Source organism: Rattus norvegicus, chromosome 4 (assembly GCF_036323735.1).
Source record: "Rattus norvegicus strain BN/NHsdMcwi chromosome 4, GRCr8, whole genome shotgun sequence".
NCBI lineage: Eukaryota > Metazoa > Chordata > Mammalia > Rodentia > Muridae > Rattus > Rattus norvegicus.
In genome coordinates, this window is record NC_086022.1 from 170,378,647 (window position 1) to 170,401,597 (window position 22,951).

At 45.0% G+C, this 22,951-nt stretch overlaps 1 protein-coding gene across 6 annotated transcripts in view; it reads right to left on the reverse strand.

The window, feature by feature from the left end:
* Positions 1-22,951, reverse strand: part of Grin2b (glutamate ionotropic receptor NMDA type subunit 2B) — a 477,610-nt gene that overhangs the window by 80,836 nt on the left and 373,823 nt on the right. For all 6 annotated transcript variants that reach the window (XM_017592437.3, XM_017592438.3, XM_017592439.3 and 3 more), the window contains 3 exon segments: positions 1,556-1,758; positions 662-833; positions 88-241 (listed from right to left, as the gene is read on the reverse strand). In XM_017592437.3, coding sequence (XP_017447926.1) covers positions 88-241; positions 662-833; positions 1,556-1,758 — 529 coding nt within the window.

Below are 22,951 nucleotides of genomic sequence, written 5' to 3' on the forward strand. Positions count from 1 at the left end.
TTCAACAAACCACTTCCGGCAACTGTTTCTCATTCTACCCACTTGTTCTTGAGTCTATTTCCTATCACCAGTAAACACATGATTTACCTAAGAAGGCAGAAGGTGACACAGTCCCATTGCTGCGAGATACCATGACACTGATGCCAGTTTCTATGAAGGGTACAGAGAAGTCAACCACCTCTGACCGTTCTTCATTGATAGTTAGTGATCCCACTGCCATGTAGGCCCTCTTCATGACCACCTGGAGAGAAAGACACAATGTTCCAATTAGAACATTCTGGAAGGCAGGTCCATCACAGGTGAAATTCCCATGGCCCAGCAATAACCTGGGCACCATCCTTTAGAATACCATTTACCTCCTGTTGGGTCTGTTGTTGGCCTGGAACTCATCAATTTGGCCAGCAGACCCCAGGGAGTCTCCATTGTACTGGGATTATAAGCACATATCATTCTGCTTGAATTTTTATTTGGGTTCTGGGGCTCAAGCTTAGGCCCTCATAATTATGAGACAGCACATTACTACGTGAGCTATCTCTCTGTATCTCTAGTTACTAGTTTACATTTTGTTAAATGCAAAAGATAAATCCTTAACAATATTTAAGCAAATCGTAAGTGCACAGTGGAGATGACTTTGCCGCGACCTTTGCTTCCTGATACTGACCTCACCGATCATGCCATTCCAGGTCCCATTAATCTTCTTCCCGTGCTTGCCATTGGTCACCAGGTAAAGGTCATAGGTGAACTTCACAGACTTAGAAATTTTCTTAAGGATGTCAATACAGAACCCCTTGCAGCATTTTTTGATGTAGCCTGGTTCCTCATCTGTTTTATTCCTACCCAGTTAAAGAAACAAACAAACAAAGTGAGACTTTTGTACAAGAAGGGAAAAATCACTTTTTCATTAAGACTCCAACCTCAACCCTCACCCCCACAGTAGAATTAATTCCTGATGGAGGGAAGAGAACAGACCTAGAACTGTGGTGTTTTTAATTATCTCGGTATCCCAAACCCTATTACTGCACGATTTTCAGTGTTCCTTTGAAGTATAACATAGACGAGGGAAAGATATGTATCCTACTTGCTTAGCTTAGTAACTTTTACCACTGATTTCAGGGGTTTAATCAAAACCTGAATTGAGATACAAAATGTCGACCAGATCCTGAGATACTCTAGTCTCCCTTTGAGATGTTTCCCTTCCCCTCCTCATCAAAGAGTATTGTTACCCCAACTTTTGACAGCATAACTCTAGTGGAATTTATTATTTCCAAATACAGGTCTAATTCTCAAAATGCTAGCTTAGAGGAAACCCATTCCCACGCCCAAAGAAAGTTAACACTCAGTAAATGTGAGGTCTCAGTCATCGAGGCTGGGCATGTTCAAAGGAACCTTAACACAGCATTCACCCCATCCATTCAGGGGTTTCGATGGAGCCGCACATCTGATAAAGCTCCCATTGATTCTATAACCCAACGGCAGCCTAACTTCAGGTCCGCCGACAGCATATCCGACTCTCTCCGTGGCCACCTAGACCCATCCATCCGGGGAGGCGTCATACTCAGAGATGATGCGCTTCTGGCACGGGACTGTATTCCTCATGCAGGTTCCACTGAGAGGGTCCACGCTTTCCACAATGACAAATGGCGCCTCCTCCAAGGTGACAATGCTCAGATGGTCATCCTCTTGCTCCTCAGTCTCAGGACACATCCGAGGCCACACATAATACTTCATCTGCAGGGACTTGTCCTTCCATTTCCCCACCTGCGCAGAGAGAACAGAGGACTCAGGAGCCATAAGCCACAGGTAGCCCGCTAGCCTCGCCCAGTCCTCTCCGAATTGTCTGAGAAGGCGTTGAGCAAGGGTGAAAACAATTCCAGCACAGAACACAATGGAGAGAATACTTTCTAGAACATACGCTGAAAAGAAAATGACTGTTCACCTAACACAGCTGTTCTCGACCTTCCTAATGTTGCAAACTTTTAATTCAGTTCCTCGTGTTGTGGTGACCCCTCAAACCACAAAATTATTTTCACTGTTACACCATAGCTATATTTTTGCACCTGTTATGAATTGGAATGTAAATATCTGTTTTCTGATTGTCTCAGGGAGACCCCTATGAAAGGTTCTTTCAACTCCCGAAGGGTCATGAACCACAGGTTCAGAACAGCTGCTCTCTACTCAGTATTGAATAAGGACCTGTAGTGGACTGGGCATCCTCCTCACCTCATAGTTCCTGCCCCCACCAAGAGCTGTGCAATTCTTGACTTTCCTGGGTCACTTGGCTATGGGGTTTGTTTGTTTTGCTTAAGTACAATAAGAAACATAATCCGGAGATCACAATGAATTATTAGGAAAGAGAAAAGAATGGCCACGGCAAACGAGCTAGCTGGAAGTCCTCTGAGCTGTAAGGGAAGTTCTCTGGGGAACTGTTGGGGGGTGTGGCTAGGAATCTCTGACTTGAAACAAGGTAACGTTTATATGAATAGATATAGACCCTGTTTGCTTGGAGAAGAGAGTGTGGTTGGTTGGGCTAGTGACAAATGCTTGTGTCAACCCAGAGTTAATTGTACCTGATGGACTAAGAAGACACTCCGGTATGAAACCATTAGGTGTCTCTGTGAGAAGCCACTTGGGAAACAACCACTCCACCACTCATCACTAGGAAACACTGTCACCGTGACTCTAACTGGAAAGGTGTGCCTTCTCTGAATCACGTGCGGCAGACCTCTGTCAGTCACCAGGAGAAACGTGTGTGTTCAGCTGCCTTGCGGCAGAGGCCTGCATCCCTGATTTTATGTAGAAATCATCCATCTTTGTTACTAGGTTCTTACTGTACAGATGAACCTAAAGGGGAAAGGAATCATTTTAATTTTCAATAACTGAGCATCTTCGGTTGTCTCAAGGAGAGAAGGCATGAGCCAAGCCAACGGCTTCTTCCGTGTATTAGGGTGATGCAGGGGCAGTGCCAGGCCTATGAAACGATTTGGTTCGTGTAACTCCGGGAATCGGTGGGGAGCAGTATGCGCACAGATTAACTTGACTTTCAAGCTGTCAGACATGAATTTCTATACCAATGCCAACCCAGGCTCCCCCTCATCTGAGTTCTCGCTTCTGTCTGCATTTAAGTGTGGTTAGTTCCCCCTCTAGCTTGTCTTACAAGGCTGATCACTTTACTCACATGGCCAAGCTAGGCCCCCCATGGCCTCTGCCTGTTTATTACATCTTCATAACATGGGCATTGATTTTTGTGTCCTGGACTATTTTGTTTGGCACTTGCTCAGTTTTTCTCTGGCATTAACTCTGGGGCCAGCTCATTTGTTTTCATCCTCTAAGCTATTTTGCTTCCAGGCCTCAGAATGAAGTGTTGAAACCAATGTTTTCTTTCCTTTATGTGTATAGATGTGCCATGACCTCTGATGGGATTATGACCTAATAATCCACCATAACTTGAAAATGTAAGATTAAAATGTATTGCACGCTCTTGACCTCCAGAGCATCACAGCTCTGGAGAAACGCAGTATTACACAGAGTGTTCGTTGTTTGCCTGTGTGATCTTGTAGCTCTCGTGGCTCATGAGAGATGTGGTTCACTGCTACTGTGTAACAGTGTAAGAGGATATCCTACCACATGTCAGCAGTCACCAAATATACTTACAGAGAGAGAGAGAGAGAGAGAGAGAGAGAGAGAGAGAGAGAGAGAGAGAGGAAAATGGCTCGGCATATAGGCAAAGAACATGTCAGCCCTTCCCTAAATGCCTGGTGTAGTGTCATATCCATGTCCTCTGTATGCTGGGGAAAAACTCAAAAGGAGAATCATAAAGACTTGTTGGTCACCAGCCTAGCCGAATGATTGGTGAGCCCCAGGTCTGAGAGGTCATGTCTCAAAGAAGGTGGATGTCACCTGAAGAACAACATCCAAGGTTGACCTCTAGCATTATTACTCAGCCCCCAAACACACACACACACACACACACACACACACACACACACACACACACACACACACACACACCTGAACACATAGAGAATATCAGTAAAATAAGATGAAATATGCCTTCTATTGGGTGCGAATCCCTTTCATGTCATCACAAAGCTGAAAAACCAGAAGTGGAGCTGTCTTAAAGTAGAGAATGTTTGCTCTTCAATAAACTCTTGATCTTGAATAAACTATTGATCTTGATTTTGTTGCAAATGCACCCCTGGAGGGCCATTGAATCAGATCTTTTCCCAAGCAAGCATGTCTATTCCAGGAGCCAAAGCAATATTTATTATTCCATGCATATTTGATTATGAGGGAAAGGTTGAAAAGTCTTAAAATGCCTCTATCTATCTATCTATCTATCTATCTATCTATCTATCTATCTATCTATCTATCTATCTATCTCAAGTTCTATCATCTTTCCCCAATAAGTTCTTTTGGCCTCTTTTTCTTATAAATGCAATTGTGCTCTTCTGTCTTCATTGTAATCAGCCTATACCAGAGAAGTCTAGCAGATCCCGTGACTCCCGCTCAACTTCTGGGCTCACGTGATGTTCCCCGAGAGTCTGGTGTAGACACTGCTTTCGGGTAGCTTTCTTATTGAACGCTATGGGTTTGATCAGTTATTGAATGCTTCCAACGCAAACATGAAGATCTGGGCTCAGATACCTGGCACGCATCTGTAATCCCAGCTCTGGGGAAGGAGAAAGAGGTGGACTCTCCAGAGCCCACTGGCCAGAGAGCCTAGCCTAATTTGAGAGCTCCAGAGAGAGCTCTCTCTCTCTCCAGAGAGAGCAGTGAAAAATCCTGTCTCAAATAACGTGGAGAGCAAATAAGAAAAGCATTCACTGTCAACTTATGTCCTCCATACATACACATGCACATGTGTGCACATTAACACAAACATATAACACACACACATATATATATATACATATATATATACACACACACACATATACACACACAAAATAATTTTCAACAACTTCTCCCTCTCCTTAGCATTGTGCCCAAATGTCTCACCTACATGTTCCAGACCTGTGTGTGAATCTCGCCTACCTCAGTGGGATTAACTTCAGTCCATGGGTCATGAGACTCAGAAAAGAGAGTCATTTGATTTAAGGATGCTCAACACAGGTCAGCCAAGAACAGACTGTAAGAAAACGTCATCATTTTCCTTGCTAACGGACTCAACGTATCTGTGAGAGGAGATGCTGTGGAGAGAGCTTTTTGGCAAAGTTTCCCCTGACATTCTTGTGAACAGGATGAACTACAACATGGATTACTGCATACTTTGACAGACTGAGAAGGGGTTTTAAAAATCTATATCCAGAAAGAAAAGAAAGGATTGTTTAATGAATCAATGCCAGAGCAGAGAGAGGTCTTTAGTGACATGTCAGGAGACTCTGTTCTTAGAAGTGACCTATATAGTGTTTTAAAGAACAAAACTGAAATCGTGTTCAAGAAATTGCAGACAATAATAACCCAGCGAGGACAGGTGATGTCACATAAATTGCTGGATCGAGTTTGAAGAGATGCAAATTAATTGGAATGATGGATTGAACCAAATGGAATAAAATGCAATGGTATTTATTCTCAGACTCAAGCATTCCTTTTTTCCCCCCTAAAGCAACTGTTCTGAAAAGAATATATTTCAATCAATGGCAGTCAATAAAAGCTATTGTAATAACAGATGGTGTATTTATAGATGTACAGTGTCTAGCACATGGGGCGAAGGGGAGGCACAGATAGTCATTCTCTGCTCTGTATTCACAATACCCCAGCAGGGAAACTCAGTCCTGATCCTGTAATTCTATGATCTCCTGACTTTCATTAGATATGTCATTCTCATTTCCCCAACAATAAAGTGTTCACGGAGTTCTCACACACCTTTCCCCAGACTAACTGGATCACACCTATGTTGTGTGTCATTCGATTCAACAAAAATTACACACCAGTGTGTGGCAGGCACTGGGTTTAATCCTGGTAGACAATGGGACCACATGGTGTTTATTGGGGGTGGGAAGGTGTCAGGCTCTGAACTTGTCTAATAATCTCATTTGTCATCACAGCTAACCTGTGGGATACACTCCCCATTGATAGCTCCCTCTACAAAAGGAGCTGCCAACTTCTAAGATATCAGGGAGGATAAGTGAGCGCTGCGAGCACCGTTAGTCAGGCAGGCTCACTCACTGAGCTCCTGCTGCAAATGCTCTCCCAACTCATTGACACTCAAATAGTAAGACTGAGGCACAACCTCCAAGGACAGTACAGAGTGAGCCAACTTGACGGATGGCATCAAGTGAAGTCTTGGCTGCTGCCACCATGGGCGATGTTAATACTGTGGCATTCAGAGTAGAAGTGATCATTTTGGGGAAGTCACAGAAAAGTTTCACAGAGGCCTGCCCTCCCATTTTAAAGCCAAACCTTAAAAAAGAAATCGTAGCCCCCAAAGTGGAGAGTTTTCCATCCCCTGGACTAGTTTATTCCCTTCTTCCTAAAGTCCTAAGGATCACTACCGCCAAAACTCTATCGCTCTCAAGAGGCACCTTGACAGCACTCATCTCTTTCCCTGTGGAAAGTGCTCAGTGGCATCGGTGGCTTGGACTGAGTATGGCCACCGTGACATTGTTAAATCCTACAGATCAGCGCTGCCTTGGCTCACCCTGCCCTTGTTGTTGGCATTTACCAGTTCTTCTCTGCACAGAACAACCAGCCACTCTATCTTGTGCCATTTCCTTCCTTCTTTAATGGCTTCAATTGTTTTTGACACTTTGCCAGTATCTTGTCCTCCTAAGCTAAGTTCCAAGTGTGTCTCCGAAGGATTCCAGCGAGCAGAAGCAAATTTCTAAAACGCTCGGGGCCTTGCTTCCCATATCCAGAAAGTGGGAGACTTGATTTCTGTGTCTCACACATAGTTTTATGATCCCACGATGACCCACTCTGCATGGAGGCTTTCCCAGTATTGTTTGCAGATAATGGTCAAAGAGGAGGTCTTCCTATTAGTCACCTTCTCCAACAAGGGCAATATATGAGTTTTTGGTACAAAGGACTCTCCTGTCCTAACCACGATTAATTTTTTTCACCATGTTTCCCCAAGGTCCAAATTGATGAAGGGCTGAAAGTAGAAACTTTCAATACATATCAACTCCTATAAAGGGTGTACTGGATGGATACCTTAAATTTGTGATTTTCTGTGCCGGGAAACAAAGCCAGGGTTTATGTTCATTTTCAGTAATTTGCTCTACCAATATGCTACACCCTCAACTCCACCTCACGTCCTTATAGAGCAAGATGCATTATTTTAAATGATAAACACTTAAAATTAAAAATCAAGAGATGGATTTAGGTAGAAAACCTGGGGTAGGTTTCAAGTAGTTGTTTCTGCAGCAGGAGAGACTTACGAAAATGCCCCAAATGGAAATGGTTGGAAGAGAAAGGAAGGGAGTAATCAGAGAAGCTTGCCTCCGGAGAGCAGTTTTGAAGGCTTGTCTGGGAGCCTGGGAAGACGTGAGTGCGCAGGCCTGGGAATGTGGTAAGAAATGGGGTGAACTGGAGCTGTCGCAGAGAAAATCCGAAGCAGAAAACTGAAGGAAGTATTTATAGTCAGGATTAAAGTATGATCAGGAAAAACTAGAATCTTGAAAAGCACCTATGAGAACGTTTGTAAAGCACTTGGAATTCCTTGGCAGTAAACACTAAGCAAACATCATTACCTCAAGCTTCTTTAATAGCGACATCTGTCTATAAAAAATAAATCAGTTATCTCCCATAATCACGGTTTAAAAGATCTCCTGAGATCTCAAAGAATCTTTCTTAAGCGAGGAAACAAAACAAACAGAGCCCTCAGAAACAACAAAAAAGGCAAAACAGCAACAAAACAAATCTCTCGCTGGGTTTTCTGAGGGAAAGACAGGAACTATTTCTTCAGGGTTCTTGGTTTCGCTCCCTTGGTACCCGCTGGGCCAAACACCCTAGGGCAAACTGCAGGCATGGCTCCCGAGACGTTCCCTTGGTGGGAATTCTAGGGGAACCAGTCTGTGGTGACTTGGGACTTCAAAGTCTTCCTTTTGTCAACATACCAACAGCTATGTGCCATGACAGCCCATGAAACACACATCACTGTGCATCCTGATAAGGTCACATAGGAGGGGACGTCACTGGGCGCATGGACCTCTCTGAAGGCCATGATTCTGTCCATCCCTCCAGCGTGAAGCACACACATGTCAGTGTCACTGAGGAAGGGACAGGGGACAGGGCCGCCTTGTTTGCAGGGCTTTCCTAACACTGATAAGCAAAGATGTCAGTCTCCTCCAGTCATCTCTCTTGTTGCCATACAAAGTCATTTTAAAGAAGATTTTGGGACAAAAGTGCTTATTAGAAGCTCTTTAGGCGTCAAAGGTTATTTTTCAAAAAAAAAAAAAAAATCAAAGCATTCCTGCTTCTCGCTTGACATGACATCTGAATCCCACAGGAAACACTTATTTTAAGCCTCTGACTATGACTGACTTTTTAAATGAGGAACTTAAAGCTATGGGTTATCTCTTTGAGCAAGCTTGAGAGATGGGAGGAGACTCTGCAAGGCGGCTGAACTCTGGCTTTCCCTCCTTCCCAAAGATGTGACAGGTTCAGCTGTGTCCCCTGACTCCACCTTGTAGCCCTGAGGCATGCCTGAGACCTTAAAGGGACCTCTGAACAGAGGGCCCTCCTATCTATCCATACACTACCCCCAGCAATACATCTTAATTCTAAGATTTTTAAGGTTTAACAGTACAATAATAGTACTTTATTTTCTTCAGTATTTTTCTGTATGCTGTCCTAGTAACCTGTCCCTTGTAACAAATGAACATTAATATAGATAACTAATTCCTACATCCGTCCATCCAAAATAATACTTCCATTAATTATTCAAATACATCTACCTATGCACAAATAACGGATATCCGTGGGCATGTGCCTGCACATGTATGTGTGTGTGTTTCCCAAATCAGACCCCATGCACACATTCATCTACTGCTTGCTTTTCCTTCCAACTTAATACACTGCAGGGCTAGCTGTTTGTATATGCCTATCTGTGTATGCATATGCCTATCTGTGCACATGTGTGTGATACATGTATGTGTTAACGTGTGTGTATGTGTGTTTGAATGTGGACATCAGACGTTGATGTTAGATAGCTTTTTCTGTTACTCTCCATTGTCTTCTTTGAGACACCACCTGTCGCTGGGTCCCAGGGCTCCCTGATTAGACTGGTTTGGCTATGTAGTAAGCTGCAAGGATCTGTGCAAACCCGCCTCCCCAGGGTGGGATTACAAATGTGTAGGGGCCGCACTGGTCTTTTTATTAGGGTGCTGAAGACCGGAACTTGGGTTTCATGCTTCTGTGGCAAATATTTTACCGACTCCCTAGTCCTTCAGTTCTTATTAAAATAGCAGTGCAGTAGCCTAAATATTAATGTGCCCTGATTTATTCTACCATCTCTCTGTGGATAAGTATTTAGCATATTTAAAACACACACACACACACACACACACACACACACACACACACACACACACCCCTTGGTATTTTTAAAGCACCTATTCCCAGCAGTGAAAAAGCACAGCCATTTTCTTTCTTTCTTTCTTTCTTTCTTTCTTTCTTTCTTTCTTTCTTTCTTTCTTTCTTTCTTTTTTCCTTCCTTCCTTCCTTCCTTCCTTCCTTCCTTCCTTCTTTCTTTCTTTCTTTCTTTCTTTCTTTCTTTCTTTCTTTCTTTCTTTCTTAATATTCTGGTTGTTTCAAGAACACAGAAGTTTGCAGCAATCAGTACTGTCATGGCGGAGGCTGAAAGCGTCCCCATCGCTCAGTTGGCACCAACACCAACTTTTGCTCACTCTGAAATGCCTGCCACTCTGAGGAATGGTATCTGGCTGCTGGAATTTTCTCCTTGTTTACTCACAGCGAGCACCACTGCTTCTCCTCACCAGTTAGACTTTAGATTAGCCTCTTTACCCTCTGGTCACATCCTTTCCCCATTTCCCACTGAGCTCTTTGTCTCCCTTATCTACACCTGGGAAGCAGCTCCTGGTACATTCTGACAAGCAGCCCTTAATCTCTCAGACATTCTGGAAATGCTTCATTGGGTTTTGGGGGGCTTCTTCCTATGCCTCAAAATTTCATTTTTCTTCTCCACTTTCTCCCTCTCCCTCACCTTCTCCTCTCTTCCTTTCCTTCTTTCTTTTGTCCCACTGTGTAGCAAGCACAGGGGTTCCTGAAACTACCAGTCTTCCTGCCAGGGCCTCTCAAGTGCTAGGACTACAGGTATAGACCATTGGACCTGCCTCTAGAAATGTGTCTGATACAGTAGAGCCTTTGGTCTCCCTGTCTCCCTCTGTCTTCTCTCTCTCTCTCTCTCTCTCTCTCTCTCTCTCTCTCTCTCTCTCTCTCTCTTTCTCTCTCTCCCCCCCCCCTCCTTCTCCCTTTCTCAAGTCTACCTCCATGCCTTTGCACACAGATTTTTTAAACCCTGTATATATCAGGGGTGCAGATCTGCTGATTGCTATTTCACAGGAGTTCGTCTTCTAAGTCCCTTTTCCAGCATGATAGCTACATACTTCCATGTTTCCAGAACGTTCTACCCTGTTCTCTGTCCTCCAACATGACCACTTGTATGATCATTTATTCCAGAAAAAGAAAAGGGGATCAGGGTAGCTGTTGTTATTTTTGTCTTTCTCAGAGGGTTTTGTGAGTCAACCCTGCCTCGGGCTCTCTGTTAAAATGTGAGCTCTATTCTGATATGCAAATTCAAGCTTTTGGGTGTGTCTTTCAGTGCTTCCTAGGTGGGATGGCTCTAACACTTCCTTTCTCTCGTCTCTTGTCCTGCCCGGTACTGCCTACTGTCAGTCAATTACTGACTGACTGACGGAACAGCACATCGGACCCTCCACCAAGTCTCCTTTAGATTGCATTCCGTTATCTTGCAGAAAAGGGTGGGGCTCACAGACATCCTTCCCTCCTCTCTTTGGCCTTCCCGACTAGAACCTTTTTATTTAAACCCAGCCTAGGCAGACCCAGTTGCAGGAGAACTGCTGTAAGCACAGCAGCCTGATCTACTGCAGTGAGCATCTAACAAGGCCACAGGCACAGCTTGACGCTGCTTCTCTCCGTCATTTGCATACCCAGTCACGTCTAGGTTTAGGAATGTAGACTTTGAAAAATGTGTTTGAGAATAATTTCCATATTTATATTTAATCCATGACTGCCTTTGGCCCGTTACTGCTTTGTCGTTTACTAAGCTGAGGCCTGGTGGCTCTGGGCTCAAATGCCAGAGGAAGGAGGAAGGTGTTCTGGGTCACTCCTGCCCAGACCTCAGTTGCCATCTCTGGCCTCAGATGCCACTCTTGGCTGATGCTGACTTCTCAGATGAGCTCCAGGCCCCGCAGATGTGTGCATCTACTGCTGCTGTGGGCCCAGCAACCAGGCTCCACGTGAACCCTGCTGTCTGCTGCTCCTTCCAATACATTTCCTCTGGAATTCTGGAAGGTAAGAGCAGTATTGCTAACAAAAGTTGTTGATTCCTTGGGCGCCAGGCAGCAGTTATGGTCATTCTAGATAACACCAGCCATACAGCTGTTATGATATTGGGATAATCACCACTGTGCTGGTTCCAGCTCAGTGCTACACTCCCTTGGAGTCACATCAGTTTAAGGTCACTGATTCCACGAAAGACAGCCATTGCTACATTGCCAGTTATTCACAATCTAGACTGACAAACTTGCTGTTCACTGAGGTACTTATAAGTGTGTGATATGCTGAGCACATTCATATTTACACACAGGCATGTGTGCACAGGTCCACGTTTACATGTGTAGGTGCACATGTGCATGGGTCAATGTTTGCTATTGTTCTGGGCCACTCTCCATCTTGTACACACAGACAGGGTCTCTTGCTGAGTAGTGAGAGCTCACTGTGTTGGCTTATCTGGCCAATCAGTTTGCTCTGGGATCCCTTGGTTCTGCCTCACTCAAACTGGGATTGCAGGCAGACACCACACTCATCTACCTGGCTTTTCCGTGAACTCTAAGGACTGAGTGAATTCTAAGGATTGAAACTCGAGTCTTCTCATTTTGCATGTCAAACTAATTGCTTCTTGCAGCCCTGAAACCAAGACTTTTTTCGTTGGTCAGTTTGATTCTGGAGACCTGTATGTTTTTCAACATGCCGTTGTTCCCTGAGAACATTCCTGACTTTTATAGTCCTTTAGAACCAACAAGTGAGAAACCAGAAGAGTTTCTTTTAATCCCACTGAACGCCCCCCCCCACATACACATACACTCAAGCCTTGATGGTTTTGTGAAAGGGTTGTGTGTTGCAAATGACAACAGAATTCATGGTGGGGTCGTGCAGACAGAATGGTGGCAGGTGGTAGTGTACTGACCTGCTATGTGACCCTTGGTGAGTGCTTAACTCTGTGCCTAACTCATTAGTTTTTGCAAGTATTTGATGCTTTCTTCCTCAGTCTCCAACTTTTCCTAATTATTGTTATTAAAAAAAATTATGACCCTCTAAGTTCATCTAACTGCTTCCCAGGAAAATAAATTTTGTTTCCAAGTAGCAAGGAAGAAATAAGCTAACACACCAAGGTTATAGCTCTGTTTCAAAATGCCAAGGTAAACTCCACACAATCCTTTTGGTTTTAATCCACATTCTTATTCAAGCAAATAAAAGTAGACTCACAGGACGGAATTGTTACTACCTTTTTGGCTTTGAATCCAGAGAAACCATTGGCTCCATGTTATTGCCACATAATCCCCTTCCCAGGAGAAAACAGGTATCTTACAAAAGGCTTTAATCCCTTTATTTACACAGCATTCTGTAAATAGTTTTTTCAACAGGCTCCTGAGGCAGAGGGACTCAACTCATCTCTCTTTCCAGGTCCAAGGGCTCTTGAACTCCCGAGCTTCACTTCACCATCTTGGGACAGCCAGTCTTCAGAGTGTCCTTCTGGGAACTAGAGGAGCTAAGGAAAGCACTGACTACTGCCTTCTCCACTGCTGTGCTTCCTTCCAAGGCCTCCTAAGCCATCCTGTGGGACATACAGGATGCTCTGAGGGACCTCTCAACCTATGCACTCACTTTCTGGGCTTCAATTCCCTCCTGTAGATTGCTACCGTGGGGCTCATAGGTATTCTTCAAGGCTGCTGCTGCTGACTGATAGACATGTGATGGGAGAGCCTTCGAGTGCTGGTTTAGGAACTAGGCTATGGGCTTCAGTCGTGGCACTATTTGTCATTGGATCTCCTTGTCGTCACCCTCTACCTTTATCTTCAGGTGACAGCTGGAAGGGAGAGTAAAGGTGTGCGGTGGCAGGACACTGACCTGCGACTTACTTCTGGGTGTGAGTACCACCTTGGCAAGGTGATCCCTCATGCTTATGTCTATGTGCATGAATGGGACAGATGTAAGCACGCCTTATGAAGTTATTCCCGCGCTCCACTTCATCCCGCCTAGTTGTGTTAGGTAAGAGCAGAGGTCTGTGAAGTTACAATAGCCTCGTTGGAATCCTGCTTCTGTCATCGCTGACTAAGTGTGGCTCTGAGGAAATCACCTACAGTTTCATATCCTGTGTTGTGGCTAACTATCGTTTGCCTGCCAACAAGCCAGCCCTCAACTCTCTCCTGTAACTCATTCTCTCTGCCGGGTCTTTTTCTTTTATCCAGGGTCTTCTTTCTTTTGGAGCTGCTCTTTTGTCAATGCCAGCCATAGGACCTCCTGAAAGTCCTTATGTTACCACACATCCGAGCAAACCCTGGACCCAGTTACAAAGGAGTGGTTGAGAGGTGGGGCACCTGACTGGGTGGGTGGAATCTTCTGAATTTGGGGCTTTAGAAATAAGAAGAGTGCTCTCTAGGTTACTTTATAGCATACGTTGCAGAAGCCCCAAGCAGCCATTTTCCATTCACTATGGAGAACCCATCCACCTACTCTATAGAGAGAAAGAAGGACAACGCCAATGGCCACAAAACAACAAATGCAGATGAGAGAAAAGAACAAGATAAATGACAGAATTGAAGCATTCTCTGTACTCTCTTTTCTGTTGATACTATCTAACATCCTTATGATTCCGTAGCAAGTTGAGGATACATCCCATCCTGGCCCTGGACTTTGAGGGAAGTCTACAGATGAACCAACCTCACTCATCAAATCACATGGCATTTCTTGACCCACAGACCAACCCTGCTGCCAGGTCTAGCTGCTTGCAGTCTTTCCAGATTCCTTTCTATTCTCCATTTTGTATTCCTTCCATGAATATTTCCCTGGGTCCAAAACCTCCTGATCAGAAGGTTCCTATATGACCTTGTGCTGGCTACTTTTCATTGTCAGGTTAGCACAGTCTAAGGGGTCTGGGAAGAGAGAATCTCAGTTGAAGCTTCGCTTGGATCAGATTGGCCTGGCTGGTCATGGCTATGAGGAACTGTTTCGATTATCGATTGATGTAGGAAGGCCTAGTCCACTGTGAATATTATAATTCCTTGGGCAGATGGTCGTGGGCTGCATAAAAGTACTAGCAAGGACTAAGCCAGTAAGCAGCATTTTCCCATTGTTTCTGCCCTAGAACCTTGCTTTGGGCTCCTGCCCTGAGTTCCCCCAGCCATGGATTGTGGCCTGGAAGGTGCTCTGTTCATGCTTTTTGTCATGACCACAGACAAGCAAACTAGCACAGACCCCTGCCTCGGGGCTTCTGAGCCAAGGAGTTGGCAAGAAGAACAGGGCTTAGGCAGGCTGACACCAAAGCCTTTGCTTTCTGCTTTTCCTCTCTGCCACGTCAACTCTCAGGTAGGCCCTCAGAGTCCAGAGAACAGCATAAAATGTATAGTAATGATGCCCCCAGCTCATCTGTCCTGTTCTCTGTCGTAGCTAGGATGTACCCGGACCTGTTGCAGCACTGGATGCCTTGGGCATCTGAAACAACAGGAGGATGAATGGCTCCAACAAGAAACAGTACTGCCATGCAGAAGGCCGTAAGTTCCCCCTGAAGACCTCATAGAGGTGTTTTTCCTGTGTTTCAAAGGACGCTGGCTTCCACCTTGCTCTGCTTTTGGCTTCCTGATCTATCTCATTACACCCTCCTTCACAGCTCTCCTCCAACTTTCAAATGCTTTCAGTATCTCTAAAGAAAACATTACTTAAAAATATGCAGAGTCCTGTCATTGATCTCAGACACATTAGACCAGCAGAACTTTCAAGTATGTCTCCAGATGCTAATGCAAAGTGAGGCAAATTGTCTCACATTTAATAAGCTGACCCAAACCGGCAAAATCAGCTTCTCAGGCAAATTTTTCAGAGCTAGAAAAATCTAGCTAGGCCTGAGCAGGACCTCCTGGATAGATGAGTCTGCAGAGAACTGTTGTTATCATTGCAGGGCGCTCATGCGCAAGTGTCAAACAGAAAGGAATGGAGACGAGACATGTTGCATAAGTATAATGACAATTTTCCAGAGCACGCATCTGAATGTAAACTCTGATGGTTATGAATGTGCTTTCCGGGGCAATGGAGTGACTTCATTTCAGATGCAATCATAGAGGAAATCTAAGGCACAAGGGTGTGAAGATATGTGAAAACCAGAGAGCCCGACACATGGCAAAGACTCATGGCATTACTGAGGGACTAATGAAGGTCAAGTGGAAGAGGCCAAAGATGTTAAGGATCACTGCAAGACCACAGCTACGGCAGGGAAGGGAGAGGGGAGTGAAAGCTCTATGTCCAGGAAGGTAGTTACTCGTCCACTCAGTTACCTGGCTGACTTAGGGAACAGTTTGCACACACCACACTGACAGTATCAACATCGTTCAAAGGGATGGTAAAATGGCTTAATGGATGCAAGCATCCACGTGGGAGATGGCGAGAACTCTCTTCTGACTTATAATCATACTCAATGGCGCAAGCCACCCCTTAAGCCTTCCCCATGCATAAACATCTGGAACAAATTAATAAGCAAAGGACAAATGTAAAATGAAGTTCAAACTCCACCACCTCCCTCGTCAATGTAGGGGTTAAAGGTACTTATTAATTATGTACAAAATTGTTCTTCCCAGATATTCTAGACAATGCTAGGCCAAACCAGGACATCCAGCACTCTGCCAACCCTAGACTGATATGCGTCTCCCAGCCTCGGAAGACAGAAATAGTGAAGAAGGATCCCACTGCCCTGGAGTCATTCTCTCACACTCTACTTCCGGCCTGGTTTTCTATGTGACATCTGCTTTCCCCATCTCTGGCCCTGTCTTCCTCTGGTTCATTCACCATCCAGTTCCCAAGGTGATCTTTCTAAAATATAGACCTTTCCCATCCATATGCTTCCCCCAGGGCACCAATGCCTACACATTCATTTTCATCCAACCACAGTGGAAAAGTAGACATTTTTCTTACCTTTGTACCTTTCTCCCACCCACCTCCCACCCATCTTCCTAGTCTCCTCATTCCTGTCTTTGTTTCTCTTCCACAAGCCCCTTCAATATCCATGGCCTTCTCACATCATTTGATAGCAAGCAATACACTCTGCTTTCACTGATCCTAATGCCTTCATACAAGCTGCACTCTTTCACCCTGATCCCTTAGTGTCCCAATGATGATCGCTCTGTTCTTAGTATTCAGCTTAGGCAATACCCACCGTCACCCAGAAGCCTTTGCTTACCACAGCCCTGAGTTGGATTTGAGCTTGAGATCTCCTTCTTTGGCATTTCCGGAATTCCCGTGTTTATCTCAATCACCAAACTAGCCAAAGAACATCAGTCTGCTGGTTTCCTTCAGAAGGGATGTTGGAAAGACCACATTTTATTTCTTTATATCCCTAATGCCTGACGTAGGGAGGGAAGAATCCCTCAATGGGCACTGAATAAATATTAGCTAAATAAGCAAGTGAACATCATTTCCAAAAAGAATCTTTTCCCGGATGCTTTTGTATATGCTTTGTCACATTGACTTTGGATTTGGCTTTGTGACTTGCTTTGCTAATAGGATACCAAAAATGTATGGCATGTGTGGAGATTTGCTGAGCAGTGGTGAACTAGGACTTGTTCTCACGGAACATTGCAAGCAGGGCTAAGCACTCAGTAAGCCTCTTTGAGGATGAGCAAACAGCAGAAGGGGCTGGATCCCTTCCGAGATCCAGTGTTAACATCAGAAACAACAGTGAGGCCATTTTGGTTATTCAGGTTTTGTTAAATGTCAGGTGATGAGCTGGATGTATGAGGCCCTGTGAGGCTGTTGCAGGGACCACACAGCTCAACCCAACCCAAACCAACCACCCACTTAAAGGAGGAAGAATGGGAAAACAGTGGTTGTTTCAAGCCATCGAATTTGAGTATAATGGTCAAGTAGTAGAAATTGATTAAAATGTATCATGTAAATTGATTAAAATATATCATGTAGGGGAAAGCTTTAATATACATACCAGGCAGAACCAGCACGTGGAAAGGGGCTGGGGAGATAGCTCATTCATCAAAAGGCTGGCCTTGCAAACATAAGAGCCAGAGTCCCATGCCCGGAACCTACTTTTAAAGGCAGGGCAGAGTGACACACACTTGGAATGCCAGAGCTGTGAAGGTGGAGACAAGTAGATCCCCAGAGATTACTGGCCAGACAGTTTAGCGTACCAGTGAGAGACCCCATCACAATAACAGGTGAGTCGTGCCTGAGAAAAAGCACCAGGATTGTCCTCCGTCCTCCAAATCCAACTGCACATATGTGCACACATATGTTGAACACACATGGGCAACATACACATGCAAGGGGAGGGGGAAAGAAAGTAAAAACTAATAGACAAAACCTTCTCCAGTGTTTGTCACTGCAAGTAGGGACAACATTGACAGAAGTCTTTCTCAACTGTAGTCCACTGAAACAGTACTAACTAACCAATAGGACGTTCCTGAAGCAGTCCCACCTCTCCCACTGACGAGCCTCGTGAGTGTGACAGTTCTAACCTCTGGGCCTCTTAGATGCTTTTTGTGACACGGGAGATTGTAATTTTATGTCTCTCTGGCTATATGTATAAATCTATCTTATCTTTCTCCTGCTAACCTCACAAAGCTGAGAAAAGAATTAGTCATATATGGAACTGTAGGAAGTACTAATGTTACTGAAATTAGTTGAGTTACAACACTTGCTGACAACATACTTATCATTCCAGCCAAAGCAGGTGGGCTGGGAAGAGGCCCCGGGAGGGACTGAGCAGCAAGTTCCTTCCTATTGGGTAATGATGCGCTAACAGGTGTTTCGCCACCATGAGCATCACTGATTAGCATTGATTTCTTTAACGAGGTGCTATTTTAGGCAGCACTCCTGTAACTCTTCTCCTGCCCCACTCCCAGTGTTCAGCACCCTTGTTTTTACATTCTGCTGAAGGTCAGGAGGAAACGTGGTCTCAAAGGAGAAGGCTCAAGGCCACGAGTGTGAAGGTATGGTCATGCTCTATCTCCGGCTCGCTCTGGGACTTTGGCTACTCCCTTTGCAGAGACTGGTTCTCTATCTGTAAAGTGTAAAGGTGGCAACAGCTGCCAGCTTATCTACAAAAGGTTGGAGGAAGGCCAGCATAACAATGCAAGCCGAAGTAGCTTGAAGTTAGCCATCCCTGAGCCCCTGCACAGTCAAGGTTAGTGTGGGTGATCCCTCAGAGAAGCTCGCCTAGAGCATAGAGTGTCAACCACATTTCAGGTACTGGGCTAAATGGTAAGGGTTTTAAGGAGGGAATGAGGAAACTGACGTTTTGTAATGTGGGGCAATTTGCCTGTAGTCACATAATTAATAAATGGCTTAATTGAATCCCAGTCCTTACTGACCTCCTTCCAATGCCCAGATCTGCCCAATTCTGGGCAGCCTCCAAATGACCTGTCCAGAGCCTGTAGGAGAGTGGAATTATTGGCTAGGTAGTTTGCCATTAAGTAGGGTCACCAGCTTGTGGCTCAAGAAACAGATGATCACAAAAAGGGCTAGGGGAGAAAATGCCTGTTTACAAACACAGCTTAATTAATTAGTCAATTCAGACCAAGCGGAAGAGGCAGCTTCCCAGATGTCTGACATAGAGAATTAATTAACAGAAAGGCACCAGTCCCCAGGCCTTGGGTTCATGTCCGGACCACATGGTGGAATTAAATTACTAAATTGCCTCACTGCCCCTCACCTTAAAACTAAATTGTCCCTCAACTTAACTAAAGCCATTTGACTGAAAAAAAAAATCATTGAAAATGACAATTGAATTGAAAAGGCTCAACCAATTTAAAGCTTTGAATGAAGCTCAAAGTGGAAGGCAGAGAAGTTTCTAAGTGCTTTTAGTTTAAAGTTAGAAGGTTCTAGAATAAAGTTAAGGTGAAGTTAGGTTGAACTGCACAGATAAAATTCTATGTCTGTACTTGCCTCTGTGGTTTGAATACGAAACATCTCCCACAGGCTCCTGTGTTGAATCACTTGTCCCAAGCTGGCAGAGATATTTTGGGAGATCCTGGGAGATGGTGGAGACTAACTTGAGGAATTAGATCACTGGGTGGATCCTTGGAGGCTGAGTTTTGTCTCGGGTTTCTTCCCTTCCATTATAGTTTGAAAATGTAATATCCCTCCACAGGTTCATGTGCTTGAACCTAGATTCCCAATGGGTGACATTCTTTATGGAAGGGAGGAGACTCTTTGGGAGGTGGGGCCTAGAGAGAGGAAGTGAGTCACTGGGGTGGTGGGCTCTGAGCAGTTCAGAGTAGCCTTGGTTCTGGCCTGAGTTCTCTCTGTTTTTCATCCTCCAAGAATCCTAATGCTCCCTTCCACCATGGACCAAGTCATCCCGGCCACCTGAACACTGCCATGCTTTCTCTGACATGAAACTATGAATCCAATAAGTCCTCCCTCCTTTGAGATGATTCTGTTGGCCATTCATAAAAAAATGCAGAGAAAAGTCACCAAGACATGTCCTTTCTGTTTCCGGCCTTCCATGAAGTGAATCGTCACTCCTTTATAGGTTCTTACTGTCATGATATTCTCCTTCAAAATGGGCCCAGAGTCATAGCTGTGGTCTATGGCTTGACATTTCTGCAGCCACAAAGAAAGAAAATCTTTCTTCGTTTAGGGTAGTGGTAGGTATAATACCGCTGCAATGAGGAAAGTAATTACTGAGGTAATCGAGGCAGGAAATTAAGAGAACACTGAAACCCCCTTCAGGGATGGCCGCTGCCTCCCTTCTGTCATCTTTCAAACCACAATCCAAGTGTGCTAAAGAAAGGCAAAGCATCCAGATGCCTCCATTTTCAACATCAATATCTTACACAAATAAGAGAAAGGATTCCTTTAGGACGGAGACTGAAATATGAGTTTGTGGGAATCATAGCTCAACAGGGTGGGCCGGTCCTGGAGAGTAAATACCAGGGAGCCAATCTCCAGGGAAGCACTGTACCTGTCTGACCCTGTGTGAGTTTGTCGGGGAGTCACATGCCAGGAATGCTTCCGCTTCCACAGTTAACATTTCCGGGGAGTGGGGTTGGGTGGGGGGCTCGGCAAGTATTTGTTAGTCTGTTGTTTATATTTTGCCAGTTAATTTTCATGTATTCTACAATGTGTCTGGGTCTCATCTTCTGTCTTCTGAAATCATCTTCTGAAGTGACTTTGTGCTGCAGAGTAAATAGAATAATATGCATGGGGTCGAGGGGAGGGAAAGCACCCAGCAAAGAGTCCAGGGGGGCTGGAGAAAGGGAAAGTGAGCATGGCAGAGTTGGTACACATGCATGTTGACTGTCTGTTCTAGCTCTGACAGTGATCTAGAAAATGTCAAGTTTGTGTCCTAATCGCTTATTCACCCTTAAAATTCGTATTTTTCTACTTTAGCCGAGAGCAATTGCAATGGGATTTCTAAGCAGCCTTTAATCTAAACAGCAGTGTCATCCTGTGGGGCAGCAGGATTGAGAGCACTCATCTACAGCAAGATCTTCCTTTTACTCCTGGGAAATGAGGATCTACATCATGATTCAAGATCTAAAATGACCTCAAAAGCATGAGCAGGAACAGTTTTTGGATAAAGGGTACTACTCACTTGGCCTGCAGTGAGAGGCCACGGTCCACTACATGTCTGGGGCATCTGCGCTCCCTGTCAGTCATCCACAGCTTCCACTTGTCCTGAGGGGAAAGGAGCCCTCACTGCTGGGAGCCTTCATCTTAGAAGGCTGTGGCTTTGTGCAAGTTTGTAGATTTCCTCATCAATGGGGAGTGAGGATGAATGGTTCAAACCAGTGGCCTTTAAAGTGTCACCTGTGGAACACCCCTCCCACATCCATCATCACCACCAGTATCATCACCATCATCATCACCATCACCATGCATCATCACCATCCATCATCACCATTGTCATCACTATCACCACCACCATCACCATCACCACCACCATCACCACCACCATCACCACCACCATCACCACCACCATCACCACCACCACCACCATCACCACCACCATCACCACCATCATCACCATCATCACTATCCATCATCACCACCACCATCACCATCACCACCACCATCACCACCACCATCACCACCACCATCACCACCACCATCACCATCACCACCACCATCACCATCACCACCACCATCACCACCATCATCACCACCATCACCACCACCATCACCATCCATCATCACCATTGTCATCACTATCACCACCACCATCACCATCACCACCACCATCACCACCACCATCACCACCATCATCACCATCATCACCATCCATCATCACCATTGTCATCACCATCACCACTACCACCACCACTACCACCACCACCACCATCACCATCACCATCACCACCATCATCATCACCACCCATCATCACTATCACCATCACCACCATCACCACCACCACCATCACCAGCAGCAGCAGCACCAGCTGCTTGGGCATTTTCTAGAGATGAAAGCAACCAGAACTTTACTCTAGATGTACCCAGTGAGCAGCCATGATGGTGGAACCCACATCTGAGTTTCAACCTGCTTCGCAAACGCTATTTTTTTTAGAACAACTGGTTTATTCAATTACTTTTTTACAAAAAGGAATTCATGGAAGAAAGTGGGGATGGGGGTGGGCTGGGAGGGTGGCCATGGGGTTCATGAGGACACTGACCAGAACTGGAGGTGGAAGCTGGCAGCATCCACACTTGCGTCATCAAGAACCACAGGGTAAAATTCATCCGTTACTCTAATGAGGATTTTAATATTTACCACGCGTCCCCTGCCTGGCTTGCTGCAAGCTGTTGAGGAAAAAAAGATGCCTCTTTTTTTATTCAAGAGATCTGATTTCAAAGAGATAAATTCCCATTTTCAAACGGTTTCCTTTGCTCCTAGGACAGGGTAGTCTTAACTGATCCATGGCTATCATTAACTGTTGACTATAGATGACCATAGGTCAGCCAGAAAGGTGCATATAACAGTTTTAAAAAGAGAAGGAAGAGAGAGGACCACTGTTGTACTTGACTTTCCGAATGCATTCCTAACTCACCCCCACCTAGTGACATAAGCACCGCCCCCAAGCCCACCCCCACCTGTTTCTGATTTTCTCTTGGCTCCGGGCCCCTTCTCAGCACCCACGACGCAGCTGCTGACACGAGGAAGGTGCTGAAATGATGGAAGAGATGGGTCACAGCAGATAATCCATTTATAGATAATAAAGAATGGGTGTCACACTTCACTGACCATGTCCGCCCTGAGCTGTTATACCCACATTAGAGAGCTTTCGGGCACGGAACGGATTTCAAAGCAAAACAAAAAACCCGTATGATTTGGCTATGTTACTAGGAGGGTTTTACCTCAGCCAGGAATAACAGGCAGAATCAGACAAACTCTTCGACCAACAACTGTTTGCTGATGGTGTATGTCGTGCTAGTTTCTGAGGGAGATTCTACAGGTGATACAGAGGACATATGTGGGGCCTGTGATAAAATGGAAAAGGAAAAAATGCATACCCTGAAGAATATGATAACC